General features: G+C 42.3%; 1 protein-coding gene across 4 annotated transcripts in view; it reads left to right on the forward strand.

The window, feature by feature from the left end:
• EYA1 (EYA transcriptional coactivator and phosphatase 1) overlaps positions 1-27,029 on the forward strand; it is a 291,109-nt gene that overhangs the window by 202,737 nt on the left and 61,343 nt on the right. For all 4 annotated transcript variants that reach the window (XM_053660794.1, XM_053660795.1, XM_037140382.2 and 1 more), the window contains 2 exons: positions 16,162-16,301; positions 17,586-17,669. In XM_053660794.1, the coding sequence (XP_053516769.1) occupies positions 16,162-16,301; positions 17,586-17,669 (224 nt within the window). The remainder of the gene's footprint in view (positions 1-16,161; positions 16,302-17,585; positions 17,670-27,029) is intronic.

The following is a 27,029-nucleotide window of genomic DNA, read 5'->3' on the forward strand; positions in this document are numbered from 1 at the left end:
ACTCCTGTAGAGAATATCTGTGAGCATTTCTTGGGCACCATGCTTCCTTGGTGTATAAGTAAGAGAAACTGGAGTGGCGGCTAGGGACTCGAAGCTGGGCAAACCTGGGTTCTGTGATTTACCCTGGGCAGGTCTTAGAGGGAGAGAAATATCAATGTATGGTTGCCTCTCATGCATCTCCTGCCGGGAACTGGCCTGCAACCCAGGCATGTGCCCTGAGTGGGAGTTGAACCACAGTCCTTTGGTTTGCAAGCCTGCACTCAATCCACTGAGCCACTCCCCAGCCAGGGCTACCCTGGGCAGGTCTTTTAGCACGTTGGTGTGTCAGTTTTCTACAGAATGTGCATAATACCACTCGTAAGCTTAGAATGAATGTGAGAATGAAGTTATGCAAGTGACTAGCTGGCACATACCAGGCAGATGTTCATAATTACTTTCTGCGTGCCAGGCACCATGCTTGGTGCTGGGGACATGGAGGTGACAAGAAAGGCATATCCCCGGCCTCAGGAGGCCATGTTCCCCCTCGTGAGTATTATTACTATAGTTCATCGTGCATCATGGGTGTTTCAGAGATGAAAGCCTCTGATGTGTGGTCACCGGTTTCCCTGACAGAGAATGACTGGGGGCGGGGGTGGGTTAAGCAGAGGTCGAAATGTGTGAGAAGGATGATGGAAGTTTCTAGGAGGTTGTCCATAGACTACTGGAGAGTGGTTAAATGGCCACACTCCAGGGATGATAAAACTCTATTAATTTAGTTATGAGACCTCTCCTGAGGAATTAATTTACCTGGGAGACCTGAATTAATGATTGTGTGGAAGGGAAGTAATAGTTATGGAATACAGAAAGAAAAGTCAAAGCAATTCTCTAGAATTAATTCAATTAATACTTATTCATCTCTGACTTCTGGTTAACTCTATAAGGTTGGTCAACCAATTTTCTTGCCTGTGATTTATTTTTGCTGATAGCTAAAAGTTTTCAAGGTTCTTTATTTTAACTCTTTTAGTCTTTGATAAGGTAATAGGCACTATGAATGTAATATAATTTAATGTAATAATTTATTCAGGGGTTTGCTGAGGTCATTTTTGTGGGGACAATACAGATAACTTCCACTTTAAAAATCTGGTCTAAAATTGGTGTGGTCACATTCTGTGGCATGCTTTGAAGTCTTGGTGTTCTCTTACTTTGTAGCATCTACATGAATCCCAAGTAACTTTTTGAGGCGTATCACAGGCCCTCTGTCAGAACTACAGCTATTCACATGGGGATCTTTCTTGATTAGGCCTCTTATCTTTTTTAAGACAATGTCATTTCTGTTTTTAGCAGAGCTAACTTGGTAAAGCTATGGGTTTTCATTCAACTTAGCAACCAAGTATAGTTCCTCTTCAAGCTACTCGTTAGTCTAACCCCTTAAAGCTCAAGAAGAAACACATCTGTCAGCTGCCAGAAGGATGAATAATGGCCCCCTTCTAGATATTTTCAGTTTTACCCTAAAATAAGCAAGGTGCCTGACCCCAGCGCTCAGTCAGTGCTCAGAAGTACTGAGTGTGGAGTCAGCTGTCGTCAGCTGCAGGAGCAAGAGTCTTGTAAAATCTGCCGTTTGATTTACCATGAGGCTGTGCTCCTGGCATCACGCAATATCCTCTCAGTCATCAGACCTGTGAGGCATGTCTGTCTTGTCTCTACTAGGAGCACCTGCCTTTCGGGAGCAACCTTGTTCTGTCTGTGGGCGCCTTTGCCTGCACTGATCACAGACCTTTTTGGTCAAGCAGACCTGTGCTGAGCCCTCCCTTCCCTGGCTTTAGCTTAGTTTTTCCAGCCCAGTTTTTTCTATAATGTACTCATTCATTTTTTTAAAGATTGCTTGCTCTTCACAATGGTACTATTCCCATTTTACTGTTGAGAAAACTAAGGTTCAGATAATTATATGAATTACAAGTTACCAGACCTGTTCTGAAATACATGCCAATCTTACTGTTCGAATATGTAGGTTATTCTGTCCACTACTAGGAAATTTGAACTGGTCAACTTCTCATGCTCTGCCCTGTAAATTAGGGAGAATGTGGAGATGAACCAAAATTCCAAAACTGGCAAGAGCCACGCCCTCCACAGGTGGGTGGTTTCCCAGACACTGAAATGAAAGGAGGCCACGTTTCCAGAGTCAATGCAGGTTCAGGAATCCAGGCAGCTCAGCTTGGTCCTGGGCAGATCCTTTCCTCTGGCCCCAAATCTTCAGGTCAAGGTGATGGCCTACCTGACTAGGAAAGAGCCCACCAGAGGCTGCCCTGCCTGACTTTGTCCTCACCACTGCCGAAAGAGTGGTCTGGCAGGCTGTCACTTTAGGAGAGACCCAAAAGAGGTGGGGAGAGTGCTCCGGGACAGGAAACAGCGGTCACCAGGGCCTGGAGGTGGGACTGTGCTTGGGAGAGTCAGGGGGTGACAAGAAGGTGGAAAGGTTGGAGCACTGGGAGAGGAGATGGGGAGGGGACAGGGAAGCCGGCACAGGGGCCAGATCACGGCAGGCCTGTGAGTGTGAAGAGGACTTGGGAAGTATTTAAGCAGAAAAGGGACAGAATGTCACACATGTTGGGAAAGAATCTCCTGGTTGTTGCTGTGTCCCTGCCAGAAGGGAGCAGAGCCACCAAGTAGGAGGAGGTGACTCCAGGCATCCAGGTGGTAGGGACCAGTGGGTCAGGGCTGGGTGTGAAGGGATGAAAGTGGTCAGATTGTGGAGAGATTAGAAAGCTGAGTGACTGGGATTTGTTATTAGATTGAGTGTGAGAAGTAAGAACATAGGAATTATGAATGACATCACAGATTTTGGCCCAAACAGCTGAAAAAGTGCATTTGCCATTTACTGATGTGAGAAACTAACTGGCAGGGAGAAAAGGTATAATTGAAGAGCACAGGGTTCTGTTTAGCACCTGTGAAATTTGAGATGCCTTGGTTAGAAATCCAGGAGAAGACCTGGCCAGATGGCTCGGTTGGTTGGAGCATCGTCCTGTGCACCAAGATAGTTGTGGGTTCAATCTCCAGTCAGGATGCATACGGGAGGCAACCCATCAATGTTTCTCACACTGATGTTTCTTACTCTTTCTCTTTCCCTTCCCTGCCCCTACTCCGTCCCTCTCCCCCTTTCTCTCTAAAATCAATAAACATATTCTCAGGTGAAGATGGATGGACGGATGGATAGATAGATAGATGATAAAAAAGAAATTCCAGGGGGATATGGCAAGTTAGTTTTTGGGTAAGTCTGATGTTCATAAGACAGTTTAGAACATAAGTTTGTGAATCACCACAAATGCCATTTAAAGCTACTGTGCCTGGATGAGTTGACCAGGCCAGCAAGTGCCAGGGCACAAGGAGTGAGCACACTGAGCCCAGGACCTTGGAACTGAGGTGGAGGCCTCCCGGAGTCCAAGAGAAGTCGGTGTTGCAAAAGGAAGGCATGTTCGGCTATGTGCAATGCTGGTGCAAGTTAGAGAAAAATGGGAACTGAGATTTAAGCATTGGATTGGACAATGTTAGGGTCATTGGTGAACTTGACAAAGTGAAGTGTTGGTGTTTTAGAGAAAATAGTATGATTGAAGTGGGTTTGAAAGACAATGGGAAGCAGATATTCACAATTCTTTTTGTTATTTTTGCTGCACACTACAAGGTAATGAAGAGGTGGAGCAGAAACAACAGAGAGTTTGGGGGTCTGTTTTAGGCCAGAACTACACCTAGCCTATATGCACAGGCAGGTGGTCCAGTAGAAAGGGGATACTGGCTGGTGCAGGGAACAGGGGCCTGCAATCTCACACCCAGACAGGGGTTGGCCTCAGGAGCCCAGAGTTATCCATCATAACAAAAGGGCAGGCAGACTTAGGGTAACAAGTCCTGGTAGGGGGTTTATTTGGCACAGAAAGTATAGAGTAGGAGCTTCTATTTCCTCAGGAATGAGGAGCTAGGCTGCTTGCTTGTGGCTGGGGCTCGACTTGGTCTTAGAGAGTGACAAGCTGTCTCCTGCTGTTGCATGTGACCTCCGGGACCTAATGGATCCAGGTGACACTAAGCTACTGTGAGGACAGGAGCGTTTGTCCTGCTCTGCTAGATTGTCAGTGCTTAGCACATTGCCTGCTACATAGTAGGTGCTCTGTCTTACCACGTTCTCCTAAGGTATCTCATGCTTCAGTGGCTCAGAGATCTTTTAGTGAGGCCACAGGCAGAACTGGCTATGTGATTTGTGGGCCCCAGTGCAAAATGAAGATGCGGGCCCCTTGTTCATAAAGAGTTTCCAGATAGCACAACAGAGAGTAAACCAGTGCAGGGCCCGTCTCAGCAGGCTGAGTAGGTCGTAGGTCCATGGCGCTGGCCCTGACCCCAGGTGCGAGGTGAATCTGATCAACTGCAGTCAGCAGACCAGGGCTAGTGGCTGGAGGTACAGCTGCATGAGAAGGAAGCCTTGCATATTTATCTCTCCTTCAGAAGTTTAAGAGAGAAAGATTGAACCCAAACAGTAGCTGCTGTATTCACAGATGAACAGAGATGAGTTCTAAGAAAGGGAGTGGAAAATGCTCATAGCCATTTAGAAACCATGATTAAAAAATTCATGAGTGGCGTCTTCTGAGACAGGATGCCTCAAATCGCAGTGCTGAGAGGGAAAGGTGGGAAAAAGCGAACTTCTACAATACCTGAGGTTGCAGTCATCCATCTTCAATGTAGTGTGGCATCAATGACCATTAAAAAAAAATGTTCTGCACAGGTGACTCGGTTGGTTGAGGAGTCGTCTGTATACCAAAAGGTTGCAGGTTCAGTCACTGGTCAGGACGCATACCCAGGCTGCTAGTTTGATCCCCAGTGGGGAGCTTATGGGAGGTACTGGAGGGCAACCCATCAATGTTTCTCTCCCGTGTTGATATTTTCTCTTGCTCTCTTCCTTCCTCCCTCCCTCCCCCCCTCCCCCTCTACCCCTCTCTCCCCACCCCCTTTTCTCTCTCCCCCTCTAAAAATCAATGAACATATCCTCAAGAGAGAATTAACAAAATTTTTAAAAGATGTAAGAAAACCCTCCCCATTCATTCTCAAACCTCCAGGAGAGAAAGGTCCATGAATGGCATTGAGATTCGGTGCAAAGCCATGAGCTGTTTTGTAGCTGTTGTAAATGGATTTGTGTCTAAGAATGTTTCTAAGCAATAATATATAAAGATCTTGTTAAAGACATTTTCCAGCATTATTCCCTTCTACTGAGGAAAGAAAAAGGAATTTACTTGGACAAATGGTGCCTATACATACATTCTCTGTTGTGAGCATTTTGTGTCTATGGCATTGCATTCTGGCACCTGAGAATTGGAGCAGGAGGCTTAAGCCACCACTGGAATTTCTTTAGAGTCTGGAGAATAATAGGCATTTCAGTTTTAAACACTGAGACTCTCTGACTATACAGGCCGAACCCCCGGCTGCCCTTCTCCCTCACTGTCTTATAGAGAAGAACCTATTAAAAAATATTGTCAGAGGCCCGGAAGGGACATGTCAGAATCAGTTGTTAGAAGTCCCTGTAAGTTAAGGAAAATCTAAGTTTTCAGTGGGAGATGCCTATGTGCCCCTTTCCTTTGCCCTTTCACCTAAATTAGAGTGAACAGCAGGACTGGATGACGGTAGGGCCTTTGAATTTTGCTCTGCTCAGAAACACAGCTTAGCTCGTTTTCTGGTGTCACTGGTGTGCCTTGACCCTCCATGTTCAAGCAACTACAAAGAGCTTGGTTGCCAGTGTCCCTGAGGTCACACATCTGGAATAGAGCCCCTCTTTCAGTTTTGTGAGGTTTGGTGCCAGCACCTCGCCATTCCGTTAGAGATGTGCACACAAAATCACGCCTAAGGCGTGTGTCTGGTGCCCATATCCACCTGAGGAGAAACTCTCTTGCAGTTCAAGTTACTGTGTTCAGGGGAGAAAGAGAATCTTACCCTTGTTTTGTTGGCACGTTCAAGATAAGATACCCTTGGATATCATGGTGGCTCAGCTCCCTGATCCCCAGGGTAGGGTCTTCTAAAAAGGATCTATTAAATTCTTTTTCTGCTCATTAGCAATTCAAAAACAATGGCACTTTGTTTTGGACCTTGGTCTCCACTTAGGTCAGCAACATGAAGGAGGCAATCACTGAACTGAATCTCAGAGTCATCAGGAAGTTGCGTAAAATGCACAGTTACTTTAATGATACAGCTGCACCTCTCTAAAAGCCAGATCTGTTTTGTAAATACAGTTTCATTGAAACAGCTACATTCCTCCACTAACACATTGTCTGTGGTTGCTTTTGCACTGTAACTGCAGAGTTGTCATCGCAACCGAGACCATATGGCCCACAAAACCCAAGACTTTTTACAAAAAATATTTCCTGACTGCTGCATTAGAGGGTACAGACTCCACTCCCAAAACGAGAATTAAAATTAAATAGGGTGGGCAAGTCAGTCCCATGCCTCCTCATGACCTGTGACTCACACCCTGCTGACCTGCAGGTCAATTCCACTGCTTTTGCCTCTCACAGTGCAACTGGTTGAGAGGTTTTCTGGGTAATTGTGATTGTGTGTGGTTTTCACCATGTGCATTGATTACAGAACCCATCTCTGGAGTAGGATGTAATCTCAATTATTTACGTTAATTAACTCAGTTTACAGGGCAGTTACCCCTGCCCCAGAGGAAAATTTCAAAAACTATAAACAGAGATATACCCAATGGATGCATAGGACTCTTTTGCCCAGTGGCATCTACCCCTTGAGGAATACCAAACAAACCATGACATCTTTTCCTCATTGAGTCTGAATTAAGCTGTTTTCTTTCTTTCAGTCTTCCTCACTTTGACCTGGTGTGCCACCTTTTAAGATGACTTTTGCATATATGTGTGTTGATTTTGAGAGTCTCAGAGTTTGAGTGTTCCTAGATTGCTTTCTGGCATCTTCTTCACACTCACCTATGTGAGTATCCCATGTATGTAAGTCTTGAACATGATACTTCTGCTTTTAGAGAAGTAACGTACTCTGTTCTTTTTATCTGAGTTGAGCACAGCAACAAATAGAATGTAATTTTTAAATATATTTTATTGATTATGGCATCACAGTTGTCCCATTTTTTTTTCTCCCCTTTATTCCTCTCCGCTGTGTACTCCCCCCTCCCACCATCACTCCCCCCCTTTAGTTCATGTCCATGGGTTGTACCTTATAAGTTCTTTGGCTTCTACATTTCCTATACTAATCTTACCCTTGGCCTGTCTATTTTCTACCTACCATCTATGCTACTTATTCCCTGTACCTTTTCTCCCTCCCTCCCCCTCCCGCTCCCCTGATCATAACTTTCCATGTGATCTCCATTTCTGTGGCTCTGTTCCTGTTCTAGTTGTTTGCTTAGTTTACTTCTGTTTTTGTGTTAGGTGTGGTTGTTAATAATTGTGAGTTTGCTGTCATTTTACTGTTCATATTTTTCATCTTTTTCTTAGATAAGTCCCTTTAACATTTCATATAATAAGGGCTTGGTGATGATGAACTCCTTGAACTTGACCTTATCTGAAAAGCACTTTATCTGCCCTTCCATTCTAAATGAAAGCTTTGCTGGATAGAGCAATCTTGGATGTAGGTCCTTGCATTTCATGACTTGGAATACTTCTTTCCAGCCCCTTCTTGCCTGGAAGGTCTCTTTTGAGAAATCACCTAACAGACTGATGGGAACTCCTTGGTAGGTAACTGTCTCCTTTTCTCTTGCTGCTTCTAGGATTTTTTCATTAATTTTAATCTTGGGTAATGTAATTATGATGTGCCTAGGCCTGTTCCTCCTTGGGTCCAACTTCTTTGGGACTCTCTGAGCTTCCTGGAAGTCTGTTTCCTTTGTGAGCTTGGAGAAGTTTTCCTTTATTATTTGTTCAAATTAAGTTTTCCACTTGTTGCTCTTCCTCTTCCCCTTCTGGTACCCCTATAATTGGGATGTTGGAACATTTAAAGATGTCCTGGAGGTTCCTAAGCCTCTCCTCTTTTTTTAAAATTACCGTTTTATTTTTTTCTGGTTGGATATTTCTTTCTTCCTTCTGGTCCACACCATTGATTTGAGTCCCAGTTTCCTCCTCATCACTATTGGGATCCCTGTACATTTTCCTTTACTTCCCTTAGCATAGCCTTCATTTTTTCATCTAATTTGTGACCAGATTCAACCAATTCTCCAAGCATCCCGATCACCAGTATTTTGAACTGTGCATATGATAGGTTAGCTATCTCTTTGTCACTTAGTTTCTGGAGCTTTGTCATTTTTTCTGGAGCTTTGATCTCTCCTTTCATTTGGACCATTTTTTTGTATTGATGTGCCTGTTACATAGTGAGGAGCAGAGCGTTATTCACCCATGATGTGGGGTAACCCACGTCACTGTGTTGTGACACTGTGGGGGGCAGGGGTCCAACAGGGAACAATAGTGCTTACTATGCTCTCTGCCGGATTTCAGTCACTTCCCCAGCTTCCCACCAGCAAACTGGGCCCTTCTGGTGCTGATTCCCATGTGGATGGGCTTGTGTACATTCTAGGGTCCACCCTGTTGGTCTCTCCAATGAACTCTCCCGTGAGGCTGGGAGTTTTTCCTGCTGCCACCTCAACCTCCACAGGTGTTTTCAATCAGTGGTTTGAGGCTTTGTTTCCCCATGCTGGGGCCCTGGGTTGTGCAGTCCGTGCAGTTCCCCAGTTGTTTCTCCCAGTTTATCTTCTCGCGAATGTGGGACCCCCTGGTCTGCCAACCACCACCTTGCCTGCTCTGGTCCTCCAGCCACCACCTTTTTGTGAGTCCTCTCAGCCTGGCTGTGCATCTCTGCCCCCTCTGCCCATCTGGATGAGTGTGTCTACTTTAACTCCTTGGTTGTCAGACTTCCATACAGTTTGATTTTCTGTCAGTTCTGGTTATTTTTTGTTTTTAAATTGTTGTTGTCCTTTTTTGTGTGTGAAGAGGCACAGTGTGGCTACCTATGCCTTCATCTTGGCTGGAAGTCTAATAAAATGTAATTTTTGATTACCATGTTCACTGAATCTGGATAATCTTTTTAAGGATTTTTAACAAAGCCCTGCAGTTTCTTTTGTAATAGGTAATGTCTTAGGGTTAGCATAGAGTCGGGGTCCGGGCAGAGAATGTAGCTGCCTAGGCCTCAGCTCAACGTCACACATGTGACAGGAGCTTCCTCTCAGCAGTGAGGAGGAGTCGGGTTACTTAATTCTGTTTCTGGGGAGGAGTTCTTCAGCTCAGACTTGGAAATGAGCCCTCCCAGAGCCCAGCGAAGGGAGCCTGCAGGAGCCCAGGATCCTGCTCTCGTTACATCTTCCATTGGCAGATGTTGTCCCGAGGGAGCTGAGTTAGAGCAGAAATTCCCTGCTACCCTTACCCCTAAATCTTCAACCAGACCTCCATGCTGCAAAGCAGGACTCCACAAAAACCAAAAACTCCTGTGAAGGAAAGCATAATTTAAGGAAATATCAGCATAATTTGAGGAACTAGCAGCCTTGGAAATACTTGGAAAGTATCTGCAAATATGAAAAAGAAATGAAAACTTTTATATATTAGTAAAGGGACATAAAAACTTGGCAATGAATTTAGATGTGTCATAGAAGGAAACATAATTGTCAAGCGCATATACACAGCATTTCCAATATCTTCAAATTAATAGCATGCAATACCATTCTACACCTAATAAAATAGCAGTGACTTCTCTGAAACAGTGACAACCAATGTGTGTAAGGCAGTGCTAAAGCTGACTATTTAAATTAATAGGATCCTTTTGAAAACTATTTGGCAATATGTATAAGAAAGTAGATAAATGTTAAGGGAGGCATGAGAAATAAAGCCAGATAAGGAATTTGGACTAGATCCAGTAGGCAGTGAACCCTGATGATTTCTCAGGGCTGAAGTTGCCCAGGGAATTCTATATAGATCAGTCCACTGATGACTATTTAAAAGGAAAGGACCAAAAACTAACAGCTGGGGTGATTTGATAGATATTGTACATCCATAGGTGATAGAACTTTAAAGATAAGTAACTAGGCTGTGTCCTCCATTTGACAAACCAGAAGACTGAGGACTAAAAAATACTTCCTAGAGGCTCTAAGACCTATGAGGTCAGGGGAACTAATGAAGCCAAGAGGAACTTGATGGAATCTTCTTAGTTCCAATTCTCTGTTTGTCTTTTTAATATTGAAGGATTTGTGGAACAAGTGAGCACAATTTACAAACATAGAATTTTAATGATCTTGTGCAGAGCCTAGCATTTTGTGATCAAATTTATAAGCATTAGCTTTTAAGTAAGATTTTAAATAATTAAACTATTTTCCATGTAAAAATATTCTGAGTAGCTAGTAAAAATAATTAGATAATCTTCATAGATTTAATAGAGTAAGAGCCAGAACTGAGAAACACTCAATCCTTCGATCATTGATTTTTTAAAATGTCTTCTTTGCACTCTAGAGACTTACTGTGCTCTCAGATTGCACAGGGATACCCCCAGTTCTGCCCTCCAAGGGCAGGAGTGATGGACATTTGCTCAAAATAAATCAGTCAAATTATATGGCATCCACTAGGAACATAAATAATTGCAAAAAGTATACAACCATATAATAGAGATAAATGTAATTACAAAGGAGAGACCAAGATTTAAATGGAGAATTCACAGTGCTGTTATTTCAGCTTGATCATTAGGAGTTTGTATAGAAATTTCACAGACAGGTCGGGGAGGGAGCTGAGTTGAGAAAGAGCATTCTGAGTAAAGGAAATAGAACTTGCCAAGTTGTGAAACAGCCTGGCCCTTTCAGAGCACTGAGAGTGTTAGGCATGTCTATCCCAGGTACAGACCACGGAGGAGAGAGAACAGTTAGAGGTAAGGGTGTCAGACAGTGACTCTGGGACTTTTCTTTTTTCCAAGGTAGCTAACATCATAGAATGCTAGTGTCATACACAGTTCTAAGTACCTTTAATGTATGTTCATTTTATTTTATTTCATTTATTCCAATATCATGGATAATGAAAATGAGTCATAGAAAAGGCATCTCACTTACACAAATCATACTACTACTACTACTAAGTAGTGAGATTAAGATTCGAAAAGTGGCTATGAGTCCACAGTTGAATGTCCTCAAACCTAGACTGTTTTTCCTGTTCTGTATTGGGAGTTTGGAGCTTTGAAGGGTGTTTAAGCTCTTGGTCATGGTGGTACAGGTGATCGTTGAAACTCTCTGGCTGGCAAGCTTGCAATACAGCCACTTGCAAGAATTGAGGCAAGGGATGATGAGAGCCTGAATTAGAACAAAAGTTATTTAGGAGATAAAAGCCTTAGAACTTCATCTTGATTTGACTTGGCTTGGAAAAGTGGGTAGATGTTGGTACCATTAATCAGGCTTCTTAACAGAGAAGGAAGATTCGGTTTGGGACAAGTTCAGTTGTGCTGTTGATGGAATATTCACAAAGAGAGGTATAGCAAACAGTGTGATATTCAGGTCAAGAGATCTGGAAGTAAAGCTTTAAACTCATTACCCCTGAGGTTATCACTGAAATCCCTCTTACAAATACTACCACCCACTGAGAGCTTACAGTGAGATAAGAGGACCTTCAAGAAAAATCTAGTGCAATGTTATTCGAAATACACTTCAGCCACTGGCCGCCCTCCACTAATTGTTTCTTACTAGTTTGGGGCAACACAAGGAATGTGCTTCAGAATGTAATCAACTGCATCACTGCATTGTTTACTTTAGCTGACTTTTCCTCTTAATCTTAGCAAGACTTTCAAGGAAGGAAGCTTTGCGTTAATTAACACCCTGATGCAAACTCCTTATTTTGTCCCAGATCAGAACTGAGTACCACTGATATAGAGAACACTAATATTTAAGTGTTTGGGCAGAAGAAGAGTTTTCCAAGGAGACTGAGAAGGAACAGTGTGAATGGCAGGATGAGAAGCAGAAAATAAAAGGAATATGTACATGGTTTAGAGGAATGGTTGGTCAGCACAGCCGCAGAGGTCAGATTCAACTAAGGACTAAAGATTGGATTTGGCCATTACTGAGTCATCAGTAACATATCAGGAGTTTTAACTCCTGCTTATTCTTCTACCTCCTGCTGTCTCATTTTTATCCCACTAATCTACCTCCCGAATAATTCTCAAATCTTTATTTTGCCAGAAATGGAGAAGATCTCTTTAAATCTAAAATATTCTTGGATTCGGTCTTCATTTCACCTTAGCTGATCTGAAGAGAGTATTGATCGCTCTCTTTCCACACTCTTTCCTCTATAGTGTTCTGGCCTTGCTTTTCCTTCTCACACCCTTCCTACCCTTCTATATCTGCTCATCTCTTCTACTCACATTGCATGTTTTTAATTACACCCATTTCCTATTTCTTTTTTTAATTTTTTATTTATTGATTTGAGAGAGAGAGAGAGAGAGAGAAAAACATTGATTTGTTGCTCCACTTATTTATGTATTCATTAGTTAACTCTTGTATGTGCCCTGACCAGGATTGAACCTGCAATGTTGGTATATTGGGACCACACCTCAACCAACTAAGCTACCCATCCAGGGCTAACTGCCCCATACCTTAAGTTATTCCTGGTGTCAGTTTCTAAATCACATCTCTTTCTTAAGCTTCAAATCAGTCTAACAGTCTACTGGACATGAATGCTACAGAATCTTCAAGTTCCACATGTCCAAACACTGAATCTGAATTCTCACCTGTGCACTTTCCTATAATCCTTTCTTCTTCCTAAATCTCATACTTTCTTTTATAATCTGCCCAGTTGCTAAAACATTGGCCAGATCATCATACTTGACTTCCTCCTCCTTCCTTATCCAACGATCTCACCTCAAAACATTGAGGCACTAATAGCACTTCAAAACATTAACTTTCCCTGTCCCCAGTAACCGCATCTGGGCACCAGTATCCCTTACCTGAATTACTGAATCATCCCTGAGATGGGCTCCCTTTTCAGTCTTCTGTTGTCTCCAGTACCTGGCACACTGGAGCTAGAGCCTTCCATTGAGATGGACGCTTGATCACATCACTCTTACTGCATACTTTTTCCACCCCACCTCCCATGCCACCCCCCTTCCCACCACCCTGCTTCCCCCCACTCCCACCTCATCTCTGTACTCTTCCTCTATAGATTCAGGTCAGACTGATTTTTTTTTTCAGTTCTTCAGTCTCTCTCTCTTCTCCTCCCCCCCTTCCCTCCCTCTCTCCCTTCCTCCCTTTCTCCCCCACTCTCTCTCCCCCCCCCACTCTCTCTCACCACCCCCCACACACACACACCTTTCAACATGCTCACGTGGCTGCCTGAACCACATTTTTATCCCCCTGTCACTGGTGCATTTTTCCTCCATCTTCAGGAAGCTTCCACAACCCTGTAAATCTGAGTTATGTGAACTTCCTCTGTGGTCTCCTAGCATTCTGTCTTTTCCATGTTACAACCTTTTCCATATTGTTTTGTAAGCTTTAGTTTATGCCATGAATCGGTGCCTCCCTCTGAATTTTAATCTCCAAGAAGGCAGGAACCAGGTCTCTTTGGTCTATCATTATGCTTCAAGCTCCTCCCTAGTGCAATGCCTAGAAGAGTGTGAGCATTCAGCCAATGTTTGTGAAATGAAATGAAATGAATGCTCTTCTGAGTACTTTCACATACATTGTCTTAGTGGGGGTCAAGTTGAACAATTTGGAGAGGATTTTAACGAAACATGAGATGTCAGTGGATTAGAAGATTAAAATATTTGTTGAGTTGTTTTGCACTAGAAGGAGGAAGAAGTTAGTTGGGAAAGCTGGCTAGGAGAGTAGATGCGTTTAATTCCACCTCAAAGAACAAAGCGAAAGAGATTTTTTAAAAACTAGCTTGCATCATTTAAACTTCATCTTCTAAGAAGTTGAGACTGGTAAATTACGTGCATGTGTGCGTGTGTGTGTGTGTGTGTGTTCCTATTTAAAGGTGTCAGATTGTGTCAGATTGTCCATCTTTTGGGGCTTTTATTCCTCACCTGGAAAAGGTTTAGATAAGATGATTTAAAAATCTACCTGAAAACTTTGCTCATTTAATTTATTTGGAGTGGTGGGCAGGGAAGTTACAGAAGTGATTAATCAATTGTAGCTTTTTCATTTAAAACAATTGAGATGGAATATATTTTTAAAGATTTCATTGGGTTTTTAAACAGGTTCAGAAGCAAACACAAGGAAATACAGGAATGGGCAACAGTAGGAGGAAATCTGGGCTAAGAAAAGCTGGGTATACAGACTTTGAGGACGAGTTAACCCTAAGCTACCTGGAAGTCAGGGCAATGTGATAAGATGCATTGCTTGACATCCATTAGCTTCTTCTCAAAATGAATTCCCAGAAGCGGAGAGCTCATGATTCAAGGTAGATTTTACAGGTCCAATTCTATGCCAGCTCTTCCAGCTGCGAAGTAAATGCTCTGATTTAAAACTGTTTAAGAGATTGGTATGTGTTCTGTCTAGGGTGGTGACTATCCAGTTCTGCATTGAGATGTAGATTGTAGAATATTTAAAGAAAAGGAAGGTCAAGAGTTTTTCTTCAAAGCACAATTGTGAATCCACTGAACGCCTTAAAAAAGGTATTCATTTGGAGCTTCTAATTCTCTATAAAACATGGACAAAAGATGCTGGGTTTGGAACAACTTGAGAGGATGCCAGAGTTATCTGTCTCTGCAAGAAAAATGATCTAATGTAGATTTTGAGCATGCTTAACTTTGACCAGCCAGCCTGTATTCTCACAGTTCTACTCACTGCATTAGGTCAAAGGCACATCCCAAATAACTACACACATGGACCTTCCGTTGTGTGTGTTGAGAGATGTTGTTTCAGACTTTCTGCCCATAATGAACTAATGGGCTTGGAAGTCATCACACTGGTTTCTGGGTATGAGGATTTGTTGACCGGTTTGCATGAGGAAGTTTGCTGTGGCAGTGGACATGCAAAAGTCTCATCTCAACACAAATCTACTCAGGGTTTCAAACTAAACAGGAGGTATATAGGGCTGTTTCATGTGATTTAGAACTGGAATTTCCTCTGTCAAAGTCTTTTCCTATCTCTGACTCCTAAGGCTTAAACTTGGTGCTAACGCTGAGACCATGCATGATGGTCTGCTGGTCAAGTTCGGGCTGATAGTACACTAACAAAGGCCTTCACCTGTTCTCCGTAGTTTTCTCTTTGGTGAAATATAACATCAACAATGTCTCGGTGAGCACATTAGATTGAGAGATTCCAATCCACATCTAAGAAATCTGGCAAAGATCTGGGGGAGAGCCAGCACACTGGCACATCTGGAATGGGGAGGTAGAAACTGTTCGATGTGTAAACTGGATGGACTAAGAAAAAAATGTACCTAAGACATGAGAGTAAATGGTTTGTTTTTCATTCTGGAAACAGGGTAACCTCTCAACGTCTCAACCTCACAACTGCCACCCAGCCTTCCTTGAAGTTGGTTGGGGCCCTTCTTTGTGATTACTTCTGTGGCTTCTCTGAGTTACCCAGATGAGTGATTTTAATGTGCTGCCTAATGGGGGATTTTTGGTTCGAAGAGACTAAGACACAGGCGCACCCGTGATGAATGCTGTAAGAGTATGGGTATTGCCCATATATCTCTGCTCTGTTGATCTTGCAGCTCCCTTGGTCTCATACAAAATGAAAGAGGAAATGGAGATTTTTAAATTTTCAAAAAAACTCTGCCTGATGATTGTTTTCCCTGCTCCAGAGCTGATTTTTCTTTTCCTTTCCTTCCATAAACCAGAAGCCTTTTTGTAGGCGTGAGAGCAGCTGGTGAGGCTAATGTGTGAACCTCTCAGTATGGCCAGGCACTGTCTGGGGAATGGAAGGAACAAGTGTGGAAGTTGGGGGGCAGGGAACACTGGCTAACCAGAGAGAAGCACAAAGAAAATGTGGCGGCTTCGTACAACCTATTGTCCCCAATTAAGTTTTAGTAATCTTTGATCACATCTTTTTTCAAAACAAGTCTCGGCATCAAATATCTCATGCATTGTTTGCCAATGCCAGTGAAAGGGAAAGTAAAATTGGAGCAGAATGAAATGTGTTCTACTCTTCCAATTTTCCCCATGAAATAAAAGCAGGTTAACTGTGGCCCCGTGGTGCTGGAACCCAGAGGTGAGAGAGTTGTTCCTCTGTTTCTACAGAGTACAGCACAATCCACAGCCCGTCAACACCCATTAAAGATTCGGACTCTGATCGGTTACGTCGAGGTTCGGATGGGAAGTCACGTGGACGAGGCCGAAGAAACAATAATCCTTCACCTCCCCCAGATTCTGATCTTGAGGTATGTCATTGCCAACACCCGAGTGAATAACAAGGCACCTCAGTAGCTAGGTGGTGGTTTTGTGTACCTGCATGGTCAACAGCAGTGACCAAGGTGTCCAAACGCTTTGTTACCACTTTCTTTTTCATAGGAACTATAGATAAAGGATTATTTTCTTTCATATTTATTGTAGGGGAAGCAGTGGTTTCTGTTTTCTCCTTCATTTTTACCATGTGGTAAAGTATCTGCCTATTTCTAAGGAAATATAATAAATTGTATAAATCTGCTTGAACAGAACTCTTTTAGAGTGCTCTATATCATTTCAGTTTAGTAATTAAAGACACACTCACGTGTGTTCGGAAAGGAAAGCCTGCACTGTTCTAAACTAAAGTGGTCACCGTCTAATGAGACATGTTGTAGTGGGGTTTCAAAGCAGTTAAATAAAACCTTAAAGGGTAGTAGATTCCATGGCCTTGAATGCACTGCAATTAAGTTTCTGGGTTTTTCCCAAAGTGAAATTTAATAGTGGAAAACCTGCTTATTTTTTCAAAAAGATGAAATTTTTTCAGCAGAATCTATATAAATATGACTGGTGTGAGTGGGAATGGAAAGGAGAAAAGCCAGCTTTGAGGCCTTTTATGATATCTCAGAGACTTTTTGGAAATGAGCCCTTTAAATCCGTTCTGAGGACCCCGAGAGCAGGTGTGATGTGTCCACTTAAGTCATTCACTATCTGTAATCATAAGAAAACCAAACAGGAACAATGTACACCCCATCCATTTGGGAATAGCCCAATAGGTAACATAAGGTAAATAGATGGTGTAAAGTTTTAGTTTTTGTGTGCAGCTTTTTAAGTACTTGGCTTGATAAGAATAAAACATAAGATTAGCTGTTTTAACATGTCTTTACAAACAGAGCAGAGATAAGAAAAAGATAAATGGAATGATTTTTTAATTGATTGCACCTCTCTGTCTTGGAAGTTATAAACAGACTAGTTTTAGCTCATTTTTTATTTCTTCAGAACTAAGACAGAACCTCTTCTGAAAGTAGAAAGGACATATGTTATCATTTCTCTCCCATATTTATATTGATGCTGCTAATATGATTGTCTTCTTGTATTTATCTGAAGTGACAGCTGAAGAAAAGCTGGAAGAAATACTTTGAATAGTTGTAGCTTCAAAAAAGAGTAAATTCAGGTTTTTCAGTTGTGTCTCATTTCAAGACTAGTATTCATACTGAAGTTAACTGAGTAACAAGGTTTCTCAAGCAAGGAACAAACACACTCATCTGGTTCTTCCTTTGTAGAGGGTGTTCATCTGGGACTTGGACGAGACGATCATTGTTTTCCATTCCTTGCTCACTGGGTCCTATGCCAACCGATATGGGAGGGTGAGTACCAAGAGGCATTTTTTTGTCTTTAGAGTAACAAGGCCTAGAATTGAATTTTTGTCCAAATGGGAATGTAGTTAAACTTTAAATAGTAAATTTAAGATCTAAAAGGGAAAATAACTTGATGTATTGATGTAGTCAGGTAGATGTGTATGGAAAAACATGTAAATGAACAAAAGGAGATTTTTTATGTTAAAAATGAAATAAACTTTATGCCATTTAATTCATTCTTATTCAGCCCCTGATGAATAAAATTGATTGAATGCTGTTAGAGGATGAATTATGAACATGTATAGATGACAGCCCTAGCTGGGTGTGTCAGTGAGTTGGAGCACCATCTTATGCACCAAAAAAGTTGTGGGTTCAATCCCTGGTCAGGGCACATTACCTAGGTTGCAGGTTTGATCCCCAGTTGGGGCACATACAGCAGGTAGCCAATCAGTGTTTCTCCCTCTCTCTCTCTCTCTCTCACTCTTCTCTCTCCCTCCCTCTCTCTCTTCCCCCCTCTCACCTCATTTTCTCTCTTTCTAAAATCAATAAATATATCCTCAGGTGAGGACTTAAAAATGTACAAAGAAATAGATTTTTAGGTAGTATATTTTATTTGCCATGTTTTTTAATTATTATTCACAACATATTCAGTGGAGCAAATATTCATTTGCTAATGTCTTTTATGATCAGCAGTGTTAGTATTTGATTTTGAAAGCACTTGTTATGAATGTCTTTATCAGTCCCCTTGCCATGGGGCTGATTTTTGTGAATGGTATGTAAAATTGGGACTCTGAGTGACAGTGGGACCAATACATTTATGTTCAAGGTGTTACTGTACTAACCTCGTTGTTGTAGGTAAAAATAATGTTATAGACCACCTTTACATGACTGCATGTTTCAATGTCCTGCATCTGGGTCTTCAAAAACCTTGGAAGTTTTTTTCAATATATTGCTTGGTGGGGTCATCAACTTTCCCATTAGAAAATCATGCTATTTAAACTGGCTCTAGGTAGTTTCTGGAATTATTCTGTGAATGTGGTAGTTCTCATTATTTTTAATCTGTAAAGAAATAATGTTAGAAGTCTCAGATTTTTGAGACTCCAAGTGATTATCCCAATTTAGTGTAAGCGTCGATGCCCATAAATGTGTGTGTTGTCAGTGCAGGTTTTATCCGGGTACCCTTGTTTCAGGAAATATAACCGAGTGCCTGCTATGTAGGCGTGGCCTGGGGGTAAAAGTGGGGGAGGGGAGGTATCAGCAGAGCTTCACACGCGCCTTTCCTTCTCACATCGCTGATGATGCCTAATCAAAAAAAAAAAAAGGCTGGAAAAATGTACCTCTGTAATAGTAAGCATATTCCACCATTTGAATTTCTGTCCAGAAATAAGTTACCTGGAAAACACAATATGCTCCATCTTACTGTTAAACAAATTCCCAAGGGAAGATGACAACAAAATTCAGATTATAAATACAACTAGTGAATTAGTAATTCTAAGAAAGTCTCTAACTGAAGCTAGTGCCATAAGGATTCAGTAAATATTAGCTGCATTGATTTTAGTATTGTTTTTTATATTAATACTATACTTTTATCACTAGAAATAGTGATATTCCTATTTTTACAAAAATGACTTATAAATTAAAGATTAATAACTGAAACATCAACATGTGAGCCAATCGGAAGCATCTGAAAGGTCTTAACTAAACCATTACCGTATCTCTACACCTAACTTCTGTGGAAGAAAGGTGGCCCTTGAACTCACACAAAAGTGTTGAAAAGAACATGCACTTAGAAAACCAGAACTCAGAAACCATCCAGAAAGTCTCAAGTCTTTAAAAGCATTCTCACAGGGACAAATTGATGAAAAGAGAGTTGACTTGATCAATTCTTTGTAGCTGGTGAAAAGGGCCAGCTTACAGCAAGGTGTTGAGCATCTCATGACCTATTGACCTCCCATCAATCTTTGACCATAAATTTAGTGGTTTACACATGGAATTTAGACTTAACCTAGAGATTACTGGCTCCCTAGAATTTTTCCTTCAGGTTCTCAACACTAGCTAAATGAAACATTACAAATATCATGAGTTTTATTTTTAAAAGTGTCAACCATTAGTATTTTGAGGCTTCATCAAATAGTGTTTTGTTTGTTAGGTTATTTTTCTTATACCAGAGCAGGTGATAAAAAAAGTTTCATATATAATTCCCAAAAGCCAAAATTGCATATTCTTTAAAGTATGGGATATTTGAGATATTAAGTATAAGGTTACCTATTTGTAAGTTGACAGGGAGAAAGCAAATTTAGAAAACCTAGTTAGGGAAAGTCTTCCTGAGCAAGACTTTGAGGCTTGAGTCCAGAAAGGCCTAACGAGGCTAGTGGGCCATGGAACCATCAAAGGAAAGAATGTTCTAAGCAAAGAAAACTTCCTGTTTTGTTTGCTTAGAACCCTTGGGCAGAAAAGGGCTTGATTATTGAAGGACAAAGAGGAGAGTATGGCCCAGCTTAGCACTGGTGATGCAGAGTCCAGAGAGATGAGGGCAGGGACAGAGGGCCACCCAGCCATGGTCAGGAGAACTGACCTCATTGCACATGCCAGAGGATGGCATTCAAGGACTTCATGAGAGGATGTGACAGACCTGATTCTGATTTTTAGATGCCTTTGGCTGTGTGTGGAGAATCAAAGGTAGGTAGAGAGGAACTGGAGAACAGAGGTTTTGTCAGCAATTTGAGGAACTAGCAGTAGAAATGGAGATAGCTGATTGGATTCTAGATTCTACTGCAAGTAGAGGAATCAGGTTTGGAAATGATCTGGATTGGACTGCTGGGCGATGAGTAGCAGAGAGGAGTGAAAAAATCATTCCCAAGTTTTTGTCCTGAGCAACTGGGAGAATAGTCATATGAGAGAGTTGAGATGGGGGAAACTAGTTGGGAAGGGAAATAGAAAGTCTGGTGTTGGACCAGTTTGAGATGTCTGTGAGACATCCACTTGACCCGCTGGGTGCTCAAGGTCAGCCTGTGGTCTTACAGTCCAGACAGGTAATGAAGACACAATTGCTAAGTGAATCATAGCCTGAAGCATACAAGAAAGTTTGCTTATTGTTCTCTTCATTACTGAACTTTAGAGTCAGGAAGAATTTGCTCTCATATCTGATAATCACGCTTTGTAAAAATCTGCAGTTCAACAAGTATTCTTCTTGTCAATTATAATAACCAAGATGATCAGAACATCCTGCATCCTTTTGGCCCCACTGAGGCTGAGGAGAAAAGTCTTAACACAATTCAGGAGCAAGCCTTCTCCCTCGAAGTGCACATTTCGTGGTGTTCTGCACATTGTCAAGGGGAACATGTTAAGGCTGGGCCTTACTCTCCAGGCATAGAAAGAAATGAATGCCTGACAATGTGATAGCTGTTCTGTCTCCTTGGGAACCAGATACTTGAGAAGTAGCTTAGTCACAGTAGCTTAGGCAACTCCCTGAGTAGGCCATTCAGTAAGGGGACACAGGATCTGGTTGATATAATGCAAAAATAAGGCATGTTTCAGCAATATGTACAAAAAAAGCTTGAGAATGTCCCACCTCCTGTGTAACTCTAGCTCTGGGAAGCAGGCATGTTGGGCGTTATAAGGAAGTGGTGTTTTTATAACAAAGCTGATGGGAACTAGCGGAGAAAGCCGGGTCCGGTGCAGGCTTGGCCCCGCAAGAGAAGAGAAACAACATCTTAGCAGGAGAATAAAGTCTGTGGGTGTTACTGCAGGTTGTTACTGTCTGGCCCAGCTCGCTTTGCTTAATGAATTTTAGAAGTTGCTTTCAAACAAAGTCCAAATTCTCCAATTCCACTGAAGAAAACTAGTCTTGATTTTTTTTTCATTAAATGCTTTCTTTAAAATAGTACATTTTGGAATACTCATGGGATCATCAAGCCTATGTGAATTCCCAACATGCATGTATTAAGTTTTGATTATCTCTGGTTAAAAAAAAAGTAGATACTGTAACCTAGATGTCATATAAAAGCAAGTGCCACAGACGTCTATTCCAAATAAGTGTTATGCCGATGCTCCAAGCATGACTTCTCTCCCATGGGAAGATTCCCCAACATATCAATACCAATGGCTTGATTATTTTAGTATTTATCTTTTATTGTTGCTCAGATGGATTTGGCCTAGTACACTCCTCATTTTACACAGAAACCTAAACATCAGTACTTACACTGACATAAAGCATAGAATTTTTAATTCTAGGTCCTACTTACTAATAATTTTCTGTGTGCTCAGTACTCACTTAATTCAACATTAATGCTCTGAGACTGCTAAGCCCATTTCACAGATGAAGAAACTGAGGCTCAGAGGAGGTGAGAGACTACAGGTGAAAAACACAAGTACTGTGACTGGTATAAAGTAGATACTAATTATATTTTAATGTAGTTGAACTTTGACTGCCAAATACTTGAATCTGGCCTAATGGCCAATAAGTAAGTAATATGTGGCCATGTCTTCAAATTTATGAAGTGCCAATCAATATATGACATACTTTATGGTGTGATAGAAGGAGCATCAGATTCATATTCAAACAGATCTACCCTCACATCCAAGCTCTGACTTTGCAGGGTTCGACCCACCTCCCCTTTGGTAAATCATTTATTCCCACTGATTCTGTTTCCTCATTATAAAGCTGGCTACTTGCAAGACTGTTTTAAGAATTAAGTTATATCAATAATATCTCCACAAAGTTGGAGAGAAAAGAAAGATTGTGGTTGTGTCATGAATTGGAAGGGCCCAGCACTGTCCTACTACACAATAACCCAGTAATAACAACAGCATTCATCATCACCTGCTGATCATATATCTGTGCCTGAGCAAGTGCTTTATAGAACACCAGCCTTCTACAAAGATCTCAGTTGTCATGGTGAGTTTAAATCAACTGAATTTCCCTAGTGAGTATAACACTGCGATGATTCAGTACATCAGTGAAAGCAAAAATTGAAAACAGTTTCTCTAGCCCATTTCATCAGAACACTCCAGCTAGCCAGTAAAGATTGCTGTTCTTACCCTGTTTTGGGGGGTAACACTAGACTCCCAAATCCTCTGAGGGCCGACCTCCTTCCCTGTGGCCCATGAGGATGCGGAACTCTCAGCACGGCACCGAGGCAGCCAGACACCCAGTGTCCTCCTCGGGCTGGGGAGGGTCTGGTCACTTAAATGGAATGATCTCTCTCCCGAGACCCCCAGACCCAAGCTGGCAAGCCCTTTCTGTAAAAGCCAGATAGAAAACATTTCAGGCTTTGTGGGCCAACTGCCTGTCATTACTGCTCAGCCAACAGAGCCACAGACAATATATAAACAAATAAATGTGGCCGGATCCCAATAAAACTTTATTTATAGCTCCCATTTTGAATTTCATGTAATTTTCACGTGCCGTGTAATATTATTCTTCCTTTGGTTTTTACGTCTAGACCAGAGAGGTCTAGATCAGAGACTGACAGACCATATCCTGCAGGCTTTCGGAGGGCCTGCTTTCGTAGGACCTTCGAGCAAAAAATATTTGAATTTTTAAGGGTTATTTAACAAGAAGAAAAAGACTGTGTCCCAGATTGCATATGGCCTGCAAAGACTAAAATATTTATAATCTGTTCCTTTAGAGGAAGTGTTTGCCTACCCTGCTCTAGATCAGACTCTTAACCTTGTGTTGATTAGCTTCACTCCTGCCATCAGGGCACGAGGACAGTTGATTCAGTGCCAGCTGCACCACACTGACTAGACTGGAAACTCAGTGCAGGCCTCTGGGGACCCACTGGAGAAATGTCAGCACACAAATTTGCCCGGGTGGGCAAAGCATCTGGAACAACTAGGTCCAACATGCTATGGCTTCAAACACTGTAGCAATCTCTCTCTCTCTCATTTAATAGTCTCAAACATTGCTTGGTTTGGGCATCATTTGGTGGTGCCTGTGAGGTTATGCCATCTCACCGTGGGGCTTCTGAGACTGCTGGTCATTTTCAGGAGTTTTGTAATGCCCACAGGGAGAAAAACCGTGGAGGGGATGAATGGAGACCTTCTAACTCAGGCTTGGAAGGGGCAAACTTCTGCCCACACAGCCCAGCACAGGGGAGGCAGGGAAATGCAGCCTTGCTGTGAGCCCAGGGAGAAACAGAACGGGTTTGGGTGGAAGGCGGCAATGGCGGCCACAGTTCTCAGTTAAGAACCATTTGACAAATGACTGCAAAGCAGAGCACGCTCTCTGACCTTTCTGGTGGCTCTGGCCATCCCGGCAGAGCAGCGACCAGAGGCTGCAGTAGGTGTGCTGAGAGAGATGAGTGGCCTGTTCAGTCGCAAAGCATACATCCCAAGTCTTATTTTCTTCTTTGTACATTAATGCCAAGTTAGATCAAGATGATGAGATAATTTATGGTTCCAAGCATGACTTTTGGATACTGTAGAATGTCGTGAATCTAACTCTCAAAACAAAAGCACAGTGTTTTTGATTATCAAAGGGTTTCCAGCTGGAACAGTCCCCTTCATCCCTTTGCTCTGCTCTTATCCTGACAGGTGCCCCCTTCCCTTTAACTGCCAGCCTCTTCCTCCCAACTGGCAGTAATACGGCCTCACTTAGTGTCTTGGAAACTGCGACTTTAAGTGAAACAACTCATAAGGAAACCAATCTGACCACAGGCTAATTGATATAAATGAGAGTTAAGTTCCTACAGCATATTTCTGAACATAAAAACATCACCAGACTTCTAAAGATGCAAACACTTCTCATATTAAATAATGAAATAAATTTAAATTCTACAGGCTTTTAAGAAAGATGAATAAAAACGAGATGATTTTCCAACCTAGTGATTCCAGTTCAGGGTCTCTGGCCAGAGCCTGTCCTGGCAGCTCAGGGCCCTGGTCAGGACCCACCTGGACAGGACACCCTTCCATCACAGGGCCACTCACACCCACTGAGACAGGGACAGTGTCGACGTGCCCTTCACCTTAGGTGCACACCTTTGGGATGTGGGAGGAAACCAGTCTTCAGAAGAAACTGTTGCAGATGTGGGCAGAACGTGCAAGCTCCATACAGACAGTGGTCCCAGTCAGGAATTGAGTTGTTTTTTTTTCTCATCAACATTATAACAGAATGATGTCATTCAAGGACCTGCTGTATATAACTGATGCATATGTTCCTGCTGCCTTAGTGAAGAAAGCCTGGTCTTCCTTGTTCATACCTGTAAACGGAAATGCTGTGAACAAACACAGATCATCACAGCCTCCCAGTCACCTCGCCCACCCGCCTCCACCCGCACTGGGAGTCCCTTGCTCTGTGGCCTCGGGAGAAGCACCTTGCGTCTCTGAGTCTCACTTGTTCTGCCTTAATCTTCCCATCTGTAAGATGGACCCTATCACAGGGCTGTTGGGAGAATAATGGAAAGCACCTAGAACAATATTCCCAGGCACTCCACAAATAAGAGCTGTTATTGTTCACTTCGGGCTTCAGAGCGGGGGCCGGCGGTAGTGACTACTGTGTGTTTTAGGCGGAAGAAGGGGCGACATCAGAACAGAGCACAGCCACGTAGGGAAATGGTCAAAAGGCTGCGGTTTATATACCTATAGAGCATATTTCATGGATCAGACTCTGAGAAGATGAGCAGCAGAAAATACATTGAAATGCTAGTAAAAACACTGCATTTTGTTCAGTTTCCACAGTTTACACTATCTTCCATTCATTACCCAACCAGTCCCTTTTATTAAATTTTTATTTATTGATTTTGACACACAGGGGAGAGAGAGAGAGAAAAACATTGATTTTTTGTTTCACTTATTTATGCATTCATAAATAATTGGTTGCTCCTTGTATGTGCCAGGGCCAGGGAACGAACCTGCAACCTTGGCATACTGGAACAATGCTTTAACCAACTGAGCTACCCAGCCAGGGCAGTCCCTTCTTTTTTCTAATGAAGAAACTGTGGCTGAGAAAAATTAAATAGTTGGTCCAGCGAAGCACATCTGTTAACTGCTGCACCAGGAATATGATCTAGACTCCTGACTGGCCCCTGGCCCTTGGAGCACTGAGCGCCAGGATCTCATGCCGCAGGTGAGGGAGTGCCGTGCGCGATACTAAAACAGCGGAGTGACAGGCTGGAATTGTACAATTGGGAAGATTGATCTGATAGCAGAGGAGATTGCTGCAGTGCTCCTGGTAGGAAATAATAAAGGCCTAAGAAAAGGACTGTAACCCTAGGACGAAGTGAGAGATAGGAGAGCGGTTACAAATGAAATCCAGATAGCTCCTCTGATTGGGTTTAGCCTTTTCTCTGGCACTGTTTGAGCCCCTATGTATGGAGGCCAACTTGGCCAGGGCTGCCCTGGCTTTCTTCTTCTTCCCTCTTTGTGCCCCTCCTTGGCAGTTGTCCCGCATTTGGGGTTCAATGGCTTTTCTCCACAATCACAACTAATCTCTGGAATAGTTAGGTTCTTTCTCTCATTCTCTGCTTGGCTATTATTTTCATGATGTCGAAAGAGGGAGTCTCTTCAGCAAGGAGAAAATTAAAGCAGTCGAGTGTCATGTGTCTAATCAGTAAAAAAAAGACCTGATTAGCTCCACCACAGGTTCGGATTTTTTTTTTAATCATGCAGCCAGCAGTTGAACCGTGATTTATATGTCATGAGCATACAGACTCTCGTGGTAATCCAGATTATTTCTTGTCATCAGAACTACACCGACTCCTGAGACTTGGCATTTCATGCCAGCTGTCCCATGATGGGTTCTTATAAAATTGCAAAAAAGTTAATATTCCATTGATGCCACTGGGAACTTTAGACAGGCTGAAGGTAATCAGTGGGAAACTTCGGGTATCACAGGTCATACACTTCATTTACATAACACTTCTAGTAATAGTACATTAAAAAATAATATTTTAGCATACATTTTTTTCTTCTCTCAGATGAGGGAGCTGCTTTTCTAATCTTACCCTTAATCCTTTCCTTGGGAGCACCCAGCACGGGACCTCAAAAATGAGCCACTCCATACGCTGAGTGCCTTTTCTTGTTTTTCAGCTTCTTTCCCCCTCCAACAAAAGATCTTGAACTAGGAGAAATTATTTTAAATGACATTCAGGCCCCTTTTGTGACTGTAATATTAGCATTCTAAATAAGGAATCGTTTACAGGGTCTAAAATGGGTATTTTTTTTCTTTCATTTGATTGATACTGCCCAAAGATTTGTTACTGGTTTGAGCATACTTTATGAGATTTTCACATTGACCAACAAATCCTCATAAACCCGCTCACGTTGTTAGTATCACACCTCACTGGGCCACCATAACTCTCGGTAATTGCTGGTCAGGGGAAGCTTAGCTGCCCACATAGAATTCATGTGGATAGAATTTAGAAACCT

The sequence above is a fragment of the Artibeus jamaicensis genome, unplaced genomic scaffold (genome assembly GCF_021234435.1).
Source record: "Artibeus jamaicensis isolate MK-2021 breed Jamaican fruit bat unplaced genomic scaffold, CSHL_Jam_final scaffold_916, whole genome shotgun sequence".
NCBI classification, from domain to species: Eukaryota; Metazoa; Chordata; class Mammalia; order Chiroptera; family Phyllostomidae; genus Artibeus; species Artibeus jamaicensis.